Genomic DNA, 16843 nt, shown 5'->3' with positions numbered 1-16843 from the left:
CCGTTTCATGATGGACTTCAGGGTCAGGCAGAACAAACCCCTCAGGAACAGGGTCCTCCACGCTGCAGAGGGACCTGAACTAGACCAGCCAGGGAAGCACCAGGAAAGTGCCCTAAACCGAGTCCAGAGCGCATCTGGAAGGGTCCGTCGGGACACACGGGCTTTTGTCTCAGGCCTTCTCGGCGTCCAAGGAGACAACTCATCATCTCTTGAGCAGGGAGGCTTGCCCGAGCTCCATGTGCTATGTGACGTTTGCGTGTGGGTGCACCAGCCAGTAGGCAGAGCAGCCCAGACCCAGCGACACCCAGCACGAAGGGCCACGGGAGTGGTGACCAGAGCAGGCGGTGGGAAGTGACTGGAGGTATAAACTCACACCTCCGCTTCTGAGCAAGGCCCCTGGGTTCCCTCCAAATGCAGCCAGGGCTGGACTTGGACCGTCCTGAACACTTTCAGCCTGTCTGTCTCGTCTGAAAAATCACACTCGTGGAAACACTGAAATCTGTGTATAACGTGCCTGACACGCAGCCCCCGGCATTCCTGACGGCCTCTCAGCCCCAGGCGGACACCTGACAAAATACGCAAAGTGTGGACCGTGTCACAACACAAAGTGCCCCCCAACCAGGGAATGGAGGGGGTGGTGCAGGAGGCAGGGAACGGGGCGCACAGAGGGCCCTTTACAGCAGGGAGTGGGCAAGGTAGGTTCAACCCCGCCAGGAAAGAAACGGGAGCCAGATGAGGGGCTTGGTGTCTGGCTCCAGTGCGCTGGCAGTGCGGGGACGGGGCAAGGTCAACGAGGTCAACACGACCCAGAGGGCCCGTCTGAGGAGCTGACCCTCAGGTCCTTCTGAAAGGACCGGAAGGAGTAAATGATGCAAAGCAGGGTTCTCGGGGGGCAGGAGCCGACAGGCTGGGGGTCAGCTGGCCCGACCTGCTCAGAAAGCCCCCTTGACGTGGAGGCACCCTGCCCTGCAGAGCGAGCCACGCTGAGGAAGAGCTCACTCTCCCTGCTCTGGCCACACCCCAGGCTCACACCATGGGCTCCTGAGCTCCAAGAAGGGACAAGGACAGACGCCCAGTTCCAGCAGGGAGGGCACGTGCACGATAAGTGCACAGACGGGCAAGGGCAGCTGCCCTGTCCGGGGGGACGCTGGCCCATCCCTGGCGGGGGCTGAGGAGGCACTCCAAGGCACCTGCTGGGCTGGGAGGTGGACAGTACCCTTGTCCCCTGGGCCGCCTGCAGGGCCCTCACAGGAGGAGGTGTGCCTGAGGGGTCCCCGGGCGGTCACGGACACACGTGGCCCTCAGCCAGCTCTAGGGTGGGTGAGTGCACCTTGCCAGGCTCTTATGGAGTCAGAAGAAAACAAACCCACGTCCCCACACCCTGACTTCCTTCCCCATAAAATGACCCGGAAGGTTCCTTGACAGGGAGAGAATTCCCAGCGGAAGATGCTGATTCTAATCCTCGTCATTCTAGTTACATACCCGCCTCTCAAAAGACTTCTTCACTTTCAATGAAACTTCCAGCATCAACAAAACACCTTCAGTAGATGAATAAATACCAAATGTTTCCATCTTTACTTAAAAAAATCAATTCCTGTCGATGATCATTTATCATTTGACAGGCTTTACAGAGAACGCACGTGCCGGCACTGAGCCAGCCAGCAGGGCTGGAGGTAAACAAAAGCCCCGGGGAGCGATCAGAGGACGAGCCCTGGAGGGAGCCCAGGAAGGGAAGGGGGATCTGGGCGGGGCCCGCCTGCTGGGGACAGAGACCCAGGGGCTCAGCGGCCCCGGAGGCCCTGCAGCATGTGACACCAGACCCGAGTGGGGACGCGTCTGCCAGGTTTGCGCCTCTGAGGAACGCGCGACTTCCCCAGCAAACGGGGCAAAGAACTTCTCTTGGGGTCCGGTGTTCCATCTTTTATCTCCACCCTTTTGAGCCATTTTTTAGACAAAGTGAACGACTTCCCTCAAGCAATGGCACCTTCTTCCCCAACAGGCTGTACCTGTAACTAACAGTGAAAAACACGTAGCTGTATGAGTTCCAAACTGCCCAGGGGGCGAAGACTCGTCTTCCGTTGGATTTTTCCTTTCGATATGATTTAAAGACAGTGTATCATGGAGTCTTAAACACGGTTAATTTAAATAAAACTGACTGAAGATGAGTGTTCGTGCTGAACAAGATGAAAATTGCCATAAACTCTAAGAAGTCACTGTTCTACCAAATCAACAGCATTCACTGGTATCGATAAGTACAAGAAGGGGCTTCCCCGGTGGCGCAGTGGTTGAGACTCTGCCTGCCGATGCTGGGGACGCGGGTTCGTGCCCCGGTCCGGGAAGATCCCACGTGCCGCGGAGCGCCTGGGCCCGTGAGCCATGGCTGCTGAGCCTGCACGTCCGGAGCCTATGCTCCGCAACGGGAGAGGCCACAACAGTGAGAGGCCCGCGTACGGCAAAAAAAAAAAAAAAAAAGTACAAGAAAGCTGCAGGATTACTTAAAAGTACAGTAGATGTTAAGTGTAACAAAACTTTTGATTAAATATTCAAAAAGAAATTCATTTTTAAAAAAACCCAAGAAACTAAACAACGGAAGCTCTGCACTGCCTTTTCAAACGCTTACAAAGTGGAGATGCTGAACGCCACACGCGCGCTCCCCGCCCCACGCTCCGTAAGCTGCACAAACAAGACTCTCGTTCATCGGTGAGGCCCCACACGCTCAGGAGCCCAAGCGGCGTCCAGCGCACGGCCTGCCAGGCCTGCCTTCTCTCAAGGCCACACTCTGAGGGCTGCACAGCTGACGCAAGCATGCCAAGGACCCAACTGTACACAGTCCGTTATTAATAATAAAACCCGACCACCCAAACCCACAAGCTGAAAACCGCCAGGGCTGCCACTGGGACCAGCTTGGAGGGGAGCAGAGAACATTCCTTCGCCCCGTCAAGGGCCTGCTCAGCAGGCAGCAGAAGTCGTTTTTTACTTTAAACGTGTTTTCTGAAGTCAAATCTTTTCATATTTTGTGAGGCTGAAGACGTTATTTTTATTGGAACTTTCTGGCCAACTAGGAGGAGTTACTGTAGACCAAGCTGGTGAACTGGGGTTTGCCGGCACGCCGGGCGCACAGCAACTCGCCGATCCTAGCAATCTAAACCCTCCATCCTCTGCAAACAACCATTCCCTCGCTCCAAAGAAAAGCACGTGGACGAGGCACACTGAGGGGAGGGCAAGGAGCAGGGGTCGGGCAGGGAGCGGGGCCACGTCAGGGGCCAGGTGCGCGGGGCTCAGCAGGTGCGCCTTAGCTCTGGACCCCACGCACCATCCTGCCCGCAGCAGAGCCCCTCCCGAGGGCACCTGTGAGGACCGGGGTGCTGTCGTCCACGGGGCAGCTTCTATGGAAGCCACGGAGGGAGACCACTGAGCCGCCAAGACGCTCAGGCCCCTAACCCGGAGAGAGGACATGGACCCCGACCCTGGTTCTCAGCCTCCATGGCACCTTAGAGTCGTCCCAGGAGTTTCAGAAATGAGAGCACAGGCACCTGTCCTCTGCTCCAGGTCAGTGCGTCACGACTGGGGGGCTGGTTCCTGACACCGTGTGCTACAGGCTCAGGTGTGGTCAGCACCCTGGCCGCACCCTCAGCGCAAAGCAAGTGGTGGTGAGACCAGCTTGGCTGTGTGGACCAGCTGGGTAGGTGGCAGGCGGATGCCATGGGAGCCAGCAGGCCAGGGAGTGAGAGCCGTGAGTGTGATGGACCCCACCTGGCACATCAGCCCACTGCGGGGCCGCAAGGTGGCCCACAGACCACGGTGCAAGCAGCCAACCCAAACCTGCAATTCCGCTTCTCCCGATGCCTTTCTGTCCTCGTTTCTGGAATCTCGACTGTGGGCCATCACTGAGCCTGTACATCACCATCTCACCAAATTGTTGTGATCCAACGAGATGCACCATTCAGATTTAGTAATTACTTTCAAATACTAATAGAAAAATTAGATTTCACGTGGAATAAAAACTCTCTTGACCTGCTTTCTAAATTGAAACTCTATCAGACAGTTAAAGTGAAAATACATTTAAAGTGTATTTATTTCAAGAGTGAAAAGCTGTAGTAACTGTTGGCAAAGCTGTTAATTTTATGTATAAAAACAACTAAGAACGTACAAATACTGGGTTCAAGAGGGTGGAGTAGAAGGATGTGCGCTCACTACCTCTTGCGAGAGCACTGGCGTCACAACTAACGGCTGAACAATCAACGACAGGAAGACACTGGAACTCACCAGAAAGGATGCCCCACATCCGAAGACAAAGGAGAAGGTTCAGTGAGACGGTAGGAGGGGCGCAATCACAGCAAAATCAAATCCCATAACCGCTGGGTGGGTGAGTTACAAACTGGAGAACACTTATACCACAGAAGTCCACCCACGGGAGAGAAGGTTCTGAGCCCCACGTCAGGCTTCCCAACCTGGGGGTCCGGCAATGGAGGAGGAATTCCCAGAGAATCAGACTTAGAAGGCTAGCGGGATTTGATTGCAGGGCTAACCATTTTCAGTAGTTGAGGATAAAGAATTTTTGAGGTTTTTTGAGGTTAATATGTACTGGTAGGGGGCTTCGCTGGTGGCACAGCGGTTAAGAATCCCCCTGCCAATGCAGGGGACACGGGTTCGAGCCCTGGTCTGGGAAGATCTCACACGCCACGGAGCAACTAAGCCCGTGCGCCACAACTGCTGAGCCTGCGCGTCCGGAGCCCGTGCTCCGCGATGGTAGAGGCCGCGACAGTGAGAGGCCCGCGCACCGCGATGAAGAGTGGCCCCCGCTCGCCGCAACTGGAGAAAGCCCTCGCGCAGAAACGAAGCCCCAACACGGCCAAAATAGATAAATATGTGCTGGTCAGGTGCCTAAAATTCTAGTTTTGCTCGTGGGCACAGGCAGAGTCAATCGCCATACGGTCACGACATCAAATCCCGACCCAGGAGAGAAATGCACGTCGTGACTTACTGACACGCGGGATTAACAGGGGCCAGTGCGTTCACCTGAGCTCTGAGGTCTTGGGCAGAAAGGACCAGAGCCTGGGGATGTGAGAGTGGGTTCACTCGCCCCCCTTAGGTCCTGGGGGTATCGCTGCAAACGACAAACTACCAAAACAACGGGGCCCAAATACACACGAGGGAGTGTTTGTTCAGCCACAGCCTGGGAGGGACACGGCACCCTGCGGGTGGAATGCCGAACCGCGTCCATCCTTTCGTGCGAGCCCCAGGCGCTCTGCCCAGCGCCGACATGGGGAATTCCGCCTAATTTTCAAAGGGGGAACGGCACCCAGAGGAGTCCCCTGGCTAAGATCCAGTTGGGTGTCTCCTGGAGGATAACCGACCAGGCTGGTCTTTGCACAAGCACGGCCGCAATGGAAAGAAAAAACTGGGGTCAAAGGGCAAATGTGCCACCTAAGAGGTGGGTCATCGCGTCTCCTCTCAGCCCAGGGGCGTCCTAGCAGCTGCCACCTGGTGTTGGGTGCTCACTGACGCCCTCAAAACAAAACAGCTTTGAAGAAGTTAAGGCTGAACACAGGTGAGGCTCACTATGCTTCTGGGGTGCTTTCTGGTTCTTAGTATCTTTTCAGCCCACGAGGAGTCTGCAAACACTCCTGCAAATGCTTAAGTCAAACCCAAAGTGGGGCTGCATGCCCCCTGCAGCTCCCAAGTGAAGACAGAGCTGCGGACCAGCCCTGAGGCTGGGGCGCCCAGAAGCACAGCCCCGGGAGGGACACCAGCCAGGCGGCTCCTGCCCCAGCTCCGCTTCTGGGGCCTGGGCCGCGGGGAGAGCCGCCTGGCGAGCGCGCCCACGCCGCCAACCCGCCGGCTCCGCCACGCACTCACTCTCTTTGCCTTTCTCCTTGTGCTTGAGCTGCTGCAGCTTCTGCTCCCGCTGCTGCTTCGCCAGCTCCTGCTCTTGGCGGTGTCTCTCCAGCTTCCGCTGATGCTCCAGCAGCTCCTGCTGGTGCTTCACGGCCAGCAGCTCCTGCTGTTGCTGCGGGCAGGGAGGGAGGAGACAAGAGACGGTCAGAGCCTCGCCCCGAAGCAAGACGACGAGACAGACACACACGCGAGAAGGTCGGCAGAGGGCCAGCCCGTCCCCGCGCCGCTGTGGCCGTGGGGACCTCGCGCCCTGCGCACGGCCCGCATCTCCAAGGAGGTCCCCTCGTTCAGTCTGTCCAGGAAGCAGGGCTGCTCGGGGATGTCTCCTAACCACTCCACGCTAAATGCCGAAAATGAAAATAAAAATGACCGAATCGCTAGAAGAAAATACGCCTGAAGATTTGCGCAATCTCATACGTTGGGAATGCCTTTTGGAGAATGACGCAAAAGCGTACGAAATGGTGTGGCAGCTTGGGGAAATTGTTTGGCCCATCCTTACGAGGCTAAACACACACCCACGCGAGACCCAGCAACCCCACGCCCGCGACTGACCCAAGAGACATGGAAACACATCTGCGCAAAGCCCTGCACGAGACTGTGCGCGGCAGCTGTGTGCACGGCAGCCCGACACACCCCAGACGCCCCTCAGGCGTGAGCCCAGCGGCAGAAGTGTGTGTCTGTACGTGAGAATCCCACCCGGCAATGAAAAAGAATAAACCGCACATACGGGAAAAAACACGCACGGGCTGCAAGACAAGCGAAGCGAGCGGGTCCGGCGTCGACAGGGCTGTGGGATACGGGCCAGAGGAGAGTCAACATGCAAAGGGCCTATTCACACGAAGTTCTGGAACAGGAAATCCTAAGACGTGGTGATAAAAATCAGAAGAAGGCAGCTTCTTGGGTGAGGCAGGAAGATGAGGCAGGAGGGAGCTGTGTAGGGTGTGGACTGCCTGACAGAGACAGCATTTGCTCAGATGCTCAGGACTGTCGAAGCGCGGCGGACAGACACTCAAGGCCCGTGCGTTTCATCGTGTGTAAATGATATCACGTATTTTCAGAAATAACATAATTGACAACATAAAAAGTTACCTTCCTAATAAATACTGTAAACAAAATTAAAATGCAAAAGATGAATGAGGAAACCTCTGTGCAGTGTTCGCAGCACAGAGATGGCCGTGGTAAGTTACTAAGGCTACGGTAAGCAGCCCCTAAGAAGGTGAGCAAAAAGACCAAGAGATTCACCAAAAAGTGGTTCAAAATAAATGGGGGACAAGGGCTCAAGCTCACCAGCAATCAAATCCCGCTGTCACTTATCGCCCTGGAAAAGCTGAGAAAGAACGAGCCGGCCAGCGCGGACCAGGGCTGCGGGAAAGGCTCAATTACGCCGACACGCCGGACACCAGTTTTCCTCAAACCTCAACCAACCAGCAAAAGCCCGCGGGGGGTGGTCTGTGCTGCCTCCTACCGCCCCACGGCTCCTCCATCCCCGTGTCTGCCCCCTCGCTCTCTCTCTCGCTGTCTGTCTCTGTCCCCCTCTCTGCCCATCCCTCTCTCTCGCTGTCTCTGTCCCCCTCTCTGCCCATCCCTCTCTCTCGCTGTCTATCTCTGTCCCCCTCTCTGCCCATCCCTCTCTCTCTCTCTCTCTCTCTCTTGCTGTCTCTGTCCCCCTCTCTGCCTACCCCTCGCTCTCCCTCTCAGTCTGTCTCTGTCCCCCCTCTGCCCATCCCTCTCTCTCTCTATCTCTCTCTCTCTCTCTCTTGCTGTCTGTCTCTGTCCCCCTCTCTGCCTACCCCTCGCTCTCCCTTTCAGTCTGTCTCTGCCCCCTCTCTGCCTATCCCTCTCTCCCTTTCAGTCTGTCTCTGTCCCCCTCTCTGCCTACCCCTCGCTCTCCCTCTGTCTCCCTGCACCTGCCCCTCGCTCTGCCTGTCTCCCCACCCCCGCCTGCCCCCGCTCTCCAGGGCTCTGGCCACGCGCACTTGCCACCATGGAAGGACCTGAGTGGGGTCAGCCTGGCTGCCCACACCCTCCACCCCGGCCACCTGCACGGAGCCGCCCTCGTCCACGGCACCTTCCAGGGGGCCCCCCGTGTCCCCCTCGCTGCTGGGTGGGGCGGGCCCACCCCCTCCCTGTCCCCGGGTGGAGGGACGGGCTGGGGGGGAGCCAGCAATCTGTCACCCAAGAGGCCCCGGGACTCTCCGTCGAGAACGCTTCACCGACGAGCGAGCTCCCTGTCATGGACCACGCGTGTGAGACACAGCACGACTGAAACAGCTTGTGGCCGCTCCCGGGGACCGCGGCAGACACCTCCTTGCGGCCCCGCTGGCCCACGTGGGAGCCTCCGCAGATGGCATGGCCGGCCTCCCGGCCCTGCTGCAGTGGAAGGGACCTGAGAGCAGGGCCCCTACGGAGCCTGGCGGGCTGGTCAGACCTGTGCCCACACGCGCAGCAGGGGACCCACGGCCCTGCCCACAAGCCCTGCCGCGAAGGGGAGGGGGTTCCTTTCCAGCTGGGACCACAGGGACAGAATGGCAGAGAAGTAGGGTGCAGCTAAGCCCAAAACCTGCGCAGGAGGGAGGGAGAGGGAGGCGGCCGCGGACCACCCAGAGGAGCCAGTGTCCGGACCCCGCGCAGCAGCTCGCACCTCCCGCGGGTGACTCTGCTCCTCTGCCGTTTCCCGGACTGCGTCATGCAGCAGGGCGTGCAGGAGTGTGGCCGCCAGGAGTGGGTACACCCAGCTCAGCACCCACCCGTGGCGTCCCTGCACACTGAGTGCCACTGCTGAGAGCTGTCTGTGGAAAACAAAATTACCTTCCCAAAACCCGGCTAATATATTTTGCTAATACATTTCAAAACAGCGATGTTTTCTTCTCTTTTAAAAGGAAAACCGAATGACACCACTGGGAAAGAAGAGTAAATGAGGTGGGGCTGAACCATGTCCCTTGTTATCATTAGTTTTCTTCCAGGAGGCAGTACTCAGAGCTGCGCTACCTGCTCTTCCCAGAACAGGGTCGCACGCCGAGGAAGGTGCCTCTGCCAGAAGTACTTGTGGATCCTTACGGATTCAGAGAGTCCTGCCTGGGGGCCCCATGGCTGTGTCTGTGGGCAAAGGCCCCTAGCGGCTGTCACCAGGCCACTGCCCACCGCTCTGGGATTCCGCCCGCGTGGCCAGCCTCCAGAGGCGGACGACTCAGAGGGCTGCCTGGTCAGGAAGCCAAGGCCGTGTCCTGAACAACGGATCTCAGAAGGAAGAACCTCGCCCCCGTGGTATCCCTGCACCCCCAGATTGCCTTAGGTACAGCCCCGGGTTTCCTTTCAGCTGCTCAGTGCTCATTTAACGTGTAAAGGAGGCGCAGGCAGAAAGGTCTCACGATATTTTCTTTTCACCCAGAGCCCAGAAGGAAAGTGAGGTCTCTCAGTTGTCATTACAAAGATACTAGAAACAACCACCCCAGACCCCAGGATTAAAGTTCACAGGAAGACAAAACTCCCAGAAAAACGATATCGTCATTGAGTGTTAATGAAAGGAGCAATTAGAAACCACAACTCCGATTCCCCAAAATGCCCCAGATCACGACACTGTAGAAGCCTGGCACGGACAGTGCGGAGCCGGGACTGCTGTGGGGACACGGGGCTGCCACGGTGAAGTCCACGTCCACCTGGGACTGGAACCCAGAAGTTCTGTGCATCAAAGGCCCAATGGGCTTGCCGTGTAGGTTTTTCAAAGATGGTCAAGAAACTTCTAAGGCATCACGTGGCCCACGATCTGAGGGGAGTACAGGGCAGACCCGCCGACCCTCGGAGGTCCCTTCTGATAGAGAGCATCCTCTCCTGGGTGCTGACCTCCAGGCTCACGTGCTACCTGGCCACAGTTTCTAGGGACCATTTGTGACTCAACTATTCTTCCCTATGGGATCCTCAAAACGGAACCATGTCCATCTTTATCTCACTGGACTCCTGGCTCAGCTCGAAGAGGCAACCTCACTTCAGTACATTCAGAATCACTCTTGCCTCTGGCCTCATGGTACCTCAGCGTTCTCAGAAGGTCCCCTGGATGTGTCATTCACGCTCCCACCCAAATCTGGATACTCAAATGCCGCAAAGACAAAAAGGCCAGCCATCAACATGCCGGTCAGCAAGAGGAAGGCCGGCATCACAGACACCCGGCACTCTGGACTCTGCGGAAGCTGCGGACTGGACATCGCCGTGCGCGCTGGGGGGAGGGGAGCATGAAGGGGGAGGGGAGAAGTGATGGGTGAAAGTGGTCAAGGGAGAGCCTGGCCGGCCTCCCCTTCCTCCGCCCTCACCACCCAGTCTCCATTCGTGTGACACGCGTTTTCCTCCCAGGTGGGGTGTCTTGGAAGCTGCATCCCCTTGAGACCAGTGGCGGGTCCCCTCCGTCTGCAGGGCATCCTGGCTCCTTCCCTCCACGGGCTCACCACCACCGGGACACACTTCCTGTGGCGGCTCAGGGCTGACTGAAGACTCAGGCTGTGTCTGACCCTGTCTTCTCTCTGCAGAGAGCAGGTCTGAGCGAGCCCGTGAGGGTACTGGGCCAGATCAAAGCCAGTGTATTTATCAGCAAGAGCCAGTGAGGAGGAATGGGATAAAAACCATGTCGCACGCCGACGCAAGAGACGGTTTTCTTTGTAGAACAAACTTCTGCAGCTGCCGCCTTTGGAAATACACAAAACGACCCTTCTCTTCTACAACTGCAGGCAGCCTGCGCACAGGGGGCACTGTCAAAGGTGAGCAGGGCGCCTTACAAAGCACGGCACTCTCGTGTGCCACGAACGCTTGGTGGCAAAGGAAAAGCCGGGCCCAGCGTGGCAGCCCGAGTGGCCATCAATGCCCCCTGGGGCAGCAGGTCAAACAAGGCCATCCACCTGCCCGTAAACAACTTCCTAGAAACCCAGAGTGCCGGGTTTATGAGCAATTCCTGCCGTACGCCCGTTAATTAGGCACAGACGGGCTCAGGGATGACGCAGGGCTTCTGGCTGCCACGCGCTTTCCCAGGTACCAGGGTTATGGCAACCTAAGTGCGTCCTGCAGGCTCATTAAAAGTTGCCTCAGGTGACCCGGAAGCCGGGGCCCCAGGTAACATCTCTCCAGCTACCTGGGACAGGTAATAAAGAGAGTAAACATGATGGCCTGGCTCCCAGGGCCATAAAACCAGGTTCCTTTCAATGTTATCCCTTTCCCTTCAAGGAAAAGAGTCACATGCTCAACTAAATAGCTCTTAGAGCTCTCTCCTGTCCATGGAGACAGCACAAATCACACTGACAGACTTTACACACACACACACACACACACACACACACACACACACACACACACACACACACTAGTAAAAAAGGACATGCAAATAAAAGAGTAGAAATCGTTTTTAGTTTTTGCCCATTAGACTGGAAATACCCTGCGAGGCCTGGGAAAGGGACATCCAGGCTGAACACAGCTTTGGAAGGAGCAGGAACTCTTCTGGAGGGCGACCCGGTGAGACGCTTTAGAATGTGTAATGTGCACACAGTCGTTTTCATCTGAAGCGATTTATTCTGAGGAGACCTGCCCGAAGGACGGGGCCTGCAGTCTGGTCCACAAGCAGGAACTGGGGGAGATGAGCCCCCGTCTCCCAGGATGGCACCTGGGACAGACGTGTCAGGACAGGCTCCCGCCGTGCAGTGCGGACGGGGAGGCTGCAGCACCAGGGTCACAGGATTCAGCCCCGACTCTGGACTCTGGCTGCTTCGGAGCCGCAGCGGGGGTGGCACCCACGCCAGGAACACCCCCAGCTCCTCGCCCACTCACAGCCCGTGGACCCACGGGCTCCTGGTGCCGGCAGGACGGACCCGTCTAAAACCCCGCCCGGCGCAGGGGTCCTTCACGGGGTGATGAGGATGGTTTGGAACCAGACAGTGGTGACGGTTGTACCATATTGTAAATGTGCTAAACGTCATTGAATTGTACACTTTAAAATGGTCACGTGATGAGCTTTATGTTATATGAATTTTACCACAATGAAAAAAATGAGTACGGGAAAAACTAAGTATTTTCCATAAAGAAAAGGGAAAAAAAAACGAGCAGCCACTTCTCTCTGGCTCCGTCGGGTCAGGAGGACCACAGCCCTGAGACTGAGGACGAGCAAGGTCCCCGTGTGTGTGCCCCGGGCCCTCGGGGTCCCTGGACGGCCGCTGGGGACGAAGGCGGAGCCTGGTTCTCCTCCACGTTCCCCACGTCCTACCTGACGGGCCCCAGGAGAGAGCAGCCTGCGTCGGCAAAGGGAACGGGCAAACTCACCTGCGATGAAAATGACCAGAACCTGCTGAGCACTAGAAAACTACAAAACAGCTCAGGTGGCGATTAAACTGTGTCCAGCACCAACCCTGCCAACAAGCTCTTCTAGGAGAAAAAGGCCAGGTCTCTCCACACAGGACCCAGGAAAGGCCTTTTGTCCCTGGGGGAGTCACCTGCCCCGGAGTGCGGCTGCCTGATCTCACACCACAGGAAAGTGGTTACAGGCCTGGAGAGGGCGCCTACCACGCAACCCAAGGGAGACCCCAGCACAGGGAGCAGAGGCCCGGCTTTGCCTAGCTCTCCTGCAAGCCTCACACCCAGGGCAAGCCCTCACCCAGGGTCCAGCCTCAGCCACTCAACCGCAGTCCATGGCGTGGGCAGGGCCCCTGGCGCACGTGCTGTCACAGATAGCTTCCCAAGATCCCAACATGGTTACAGAAGTTTTAGTCAATGCGTGGAAACAAAAAGGGAGGAAACAATAATAATAATTTGCAGATGACATTGCTGTCTACTTAGAGAACATGAAATAACCAATTACAAATTTCTTAGGGCTAAGAAGAAAATTCTAGACATTGGTTGGCTAACAAATAATAATGAAATCAAGGGCTCTACACTGACAGTGACCAAGTAGAGAATAAAATGAAGAAACATTCTGTTCATAACAGGAGAAAATATATAAAATACCCAAGAATAATTAAATATAAAATCTACAGCCCTTATATGAAGAAAATAAGACAAGACTTTTCGTAAGGACAGAAGAAGCTTCAAATCACAGGTGGTAATTCCATATTCCTGGATTAGACAGTTAACAGTAGAAAGTTACTAGTACATGTCCTGCTGATTTATTAACTTGCGGCAACTTCAATTAAGCTTCCAGAGCAACTTTGGGGGACGTTATGAGAAAGGGTTCTGATGCTCACCTGGAAAAATGAAAGCTCACCCGGAGACAAGCCGAGGGAATTAAAAATGAAGAACAAATGTGTGGGGAGTGGAGACCTACACGGTCGGATCCTGAAACACCAGCACAGGCTCCTGCTGACACAGGGTGGGGCCGGTACGAGGAACAGAGGGGGCCGGAGGCAGACTCGGCCAGATAAACACGCGCTGATTATGGGACAGAGCTGGCATTTTTTACATCGTTTAAAAAACTGCTTTGCTTTGTGAAGGAGGCGAGGCCAAGCAGATAATGGACAAAATATAATGGACGTTGAAATAACGCCAGTTTATAAAGAACACTCATACACTGATGAGAAAAAGGCAAGCATTGCAACAGAAAAACAGCAAAGAAAACGATAATTGGTAGAAGAAATGCAGACAGAATCAAAATAGAACAAGTTCCACGAACGCATCAGACTGCGGGGTCAGCCCTGGCCCCTCTCCTCTGGGAGGGCAGTCACTGATCGGCCAGCCCGCTGGGTGCGGACCGTGGAAGAGGGAAAAGGCGGGGGCAGGTAGCGCCCCGCGCAGCAGGCTGTGGGTGGGAGGGAGGGTGCCCTGCAGCGCCCCGCAGAGGCAGCCACCACCTAGGACAGGTCAGCGAGTGCTGGCTGTCATGGTTACTGCTGCTTTACTATTCTGCTCTGGGAATAAGCAAGGGGGGTGTGTGTGTGAGAGACAGAGAGAGACAGGCAGACAGAGAGACACATGCATACCCAGGACCTGGTGTAGCTTTTGGAAAGAAACATGGCAAGAAATAAAAGCCACAGAAAAGGACTTATCCTGGGTCAGCAATACCATTTCTGTTTTGTTTAGACAAAGGCATATGATTCATGAACGAGGACACTAAAAACAGAAGAAAAACTGGAAATGACCTTAATGTTCAACTCTTCAACTATTAGCACTTATTTAAATTCATTGGGGTTCATTGTAAGACTACAATAAAACCGTTTAAATCATGCTTTTGAAGTGTATGTAATGGTAAAGGGAAATGTTAACAATAAATAAAAACCACATGTCAGTATAATCCCAATTCCATAAAACTACAGATACACACATGCACAACGTACATAATACGAGGTTACGGGAATCCACTACAGAATGCAACAGCCGTCCTAGCCAACAGCGCTGGAATCACATCTTCCCTGTGATTTGCAATTATTCAATAATTAACGTTAATGACTGTGGCGATCAGAAAGAGATCATGATGAAAACATCCTTGTAAAAAACGACACTGTCTGGGACGCAAACAGCAGGGCCCTGCTCCTCTCTGGTACACAAGCCTTGGGGAGTCCAGGGGCCTGGGACCTTCCCCCTCCTCCTCCCGTTTACCTACACAGGTGTTCCTCCCGGGGTGCAGGAGGCTCCAGGGAGATCTGTGGGGAGGACGCTGTGAGCAAACGGTTAATGAGGAGGTCAGACGTGTGGGTGAGCGTGGCTGAGTGGACACAGGCATTCACTCCCACTCCTCCCGGAACCATGAAGAGGAAAGGCGCTTTTTAGGAGACACGGATTCACAGGAACAAAGCCTGCAGGAAGGACTGGAGAGCAGGTTTGTCATCAGAACTCTGGAGATGAGACCCGGCAGCACCCCAGAGGCACAGCCCAGACGGCACGGTCAGCGTCGCGTTCTACTCCGAAGTGCTCACCACGTCTCCATCAGTGAAATGGAATACTCGATACATTCCCAATACAAAATTGTCAGTATTTACCAAACAGCAAAAAACCACACATTTATGGAAACATCACTGCCGTGGACGGAGGTCAAGGGGCGGCATGCCTGAACCCAGAACCTTCAGAAGGTGGCCAAGGGATTCTGGCTTGCACGGAGGGCTCCCAGCGTGCAGACCCCCAGCCCTGTCCCCTTCCTCCTCTCTTCACGGTGCACCCCGACTTCTCACTGTCCCCCTACCCGAGCCCTCCTCATGTGCACCCGACTCTTGTCAGAATCACTGTTACCACGCCCTCTCCCGCCTTCCCTGGACTAGGGTGAGGATCCCTCCTGGAGAAGGTGACTGCGCTCCAGGCCGGGTCTGTCACAGCCCTGCAATATCCATTCCTCTGGGTGTATTCCCATACGAGCTCTCACCCTGGCCTTCAGACTTGCCTTGGCCAGCGAGGCAAGAGCATCCATGACTTACACGGAGGCTTAAACCACTCTTGCCCTCTTGCTGAGCTGGGAACTCAGAAAGCAGCACATAATCCAGCTGCCAAGCACCAGACTGGAAGTGAGGCTACTGTAGTAAGCACGATATTTGGGGTAGTTTGTTATGCAGCCAAAGCTGAGTGAGACACTCATGTAACAGATTCTTTGTGGTCTTATAAAATAGTGGCCATCACCACTCAAGCAGGAAGGACTTTGTGCTGGCTTATATGCTGTAATTGTTTTCCTCTGTGCAAAAAGCAAATATTTAAACCATTGATCCTGATCTAGAGGTATAACAGATTCATATTTCAGATACTATGAAATGCAAAACTCATGTTACTACATCATTATACTTAAAGATAGTCTGCAGTACAAGACTGAAACTGTAGCCATGATCACCAGCGTTTGCCCACAGTGAGAAGAGCTTACAGGTTTCTCAAACTGTGGGACTGGATTTGCACCGGAACACAGGGAGCTCAGCCAATAGGAAGGGAGGAAATCGCTAACTCCAGGGAAAGCTAAGAGCTGTATCAGAGGTCATGAAGCCATGGCATGGTGTGTGTCGGCAACAGGCACCCACAGAGACACAAGAATGGAGCCCCTGATGGTCCTTTAATCAGAAGGATGGTCTCAGTACATGAAGCACCCGCAAAGTGGCAGTGTGTGCGTGGGGGGGGGGGATGGAGGGCGGCAGTGTATGCGTGGGGGGGCGGGGATGGAGGGCGGCAGTGTATGCGTGGGGGGGCGGGGATGGAGGGCGGCAGTGTATGCGTGGGGGGGGGGGCGGGGATGGAGGGCGGCAGTGTATGCGTGGGGGGGGGGGGGCGGGGATGGAGGGCGAAGGCCTAGTCTCTCCAGCAAGCGGGAAATAATCACCCCGTGGGATCTTTAATGCAAGGACGAAGCAGACCATCTACAAACTTCTACTGGCAGAAGCCGGCAGAGACCTGGGGCTGGGGAGTCAGATGGGAGAGCAGGGAGGGACAGCTTCTGCTTGTTCACACTGTACTACATTTCCATTAGAAACACTGGAAATAGGGATTCCCTTGGTAACATTTTAAAACAATTCAAAATGACACACGACAAACCCCCAAAGCAGCAGATCTAGGTAATGCTACACTTGCCAGGTGATCACCTGGGCTATCCCAGCTGACATACATTTGCCAGGTGATCACCTGGGCTATCCCAGCTGACATACATTTGCCAGGTGATCACCTGGGCTTTCCCAGCTGACATACATTTGCCAGGTGATCACCTGGGCTATCCCAGCTGACATACATTTGCCAGGTGGTCACCTGGGCTATCCCAGCTGACATACATTTGCCAGGTGATCACCTGGGCTATCCCAGCTGACATACATTTGCCAGGTGATCACCTGGGCTATCCCAGCTGACATACATTTGCCAGGTGATCACCTGGGCTATCCCAGCTGACATAAACACCCGGACACCACACTCACTACTCTCACAGCCCTGGGCCTCAGTGATCATGCTGCCTGGACCCCATTCTGGGGAGAAGAAAACTAACTGCGCAGGACAGAAAGGGGAACGGGGCTCCCGAATCAGCCATGACCAA

General features: G+C 55.3%; 1 protein-coding gene across 5 annotated transcripts in view; it reads right to left on the bottom strand.

Moving 5' to 3' along the window:
* Positions 1-16843, bottom strand: part of HDAC4 (histone deacetylase 4) — a 244201-nt gene that overhangs the window by 92095 nt on the left and 135263 nt on the right. For all 5 annotated transcript variants that reach the window (XM_060151668.1, XM_060151671.1, XM_060151670.1 and 2 more), the window contains one exon: positions 5860-6010. In XM_060151668.1, coding sequence (XP_060007651.1) covers positions 5860-6010 — 151 coding nt within the window. The remainder of the gene's footprint in view (positions 1-5859; positions 6011-16843) is intronic.

The sequence above is a fragment of the Lagenorhynchus albirostris genome, chromosome 6 (assembly GCF_949774975.1).
Source record: "Lagenorhynchus albirostris chromosome 6, mLagAlb1.1, whole genome shotgun sequence".
Lineage (NCBI taxonomy): Eukaryota > Metazoa > Chordata > Mammalia > Artiodactyla > Delphinidae > Lagenorhynchus > Lagenorhynchus albirostris.
The sequence above is the reverse complement of the archived record's forward strand: the minus strand, read 5'-3'. Positions and strand labels throughout refer to the sequence as shown.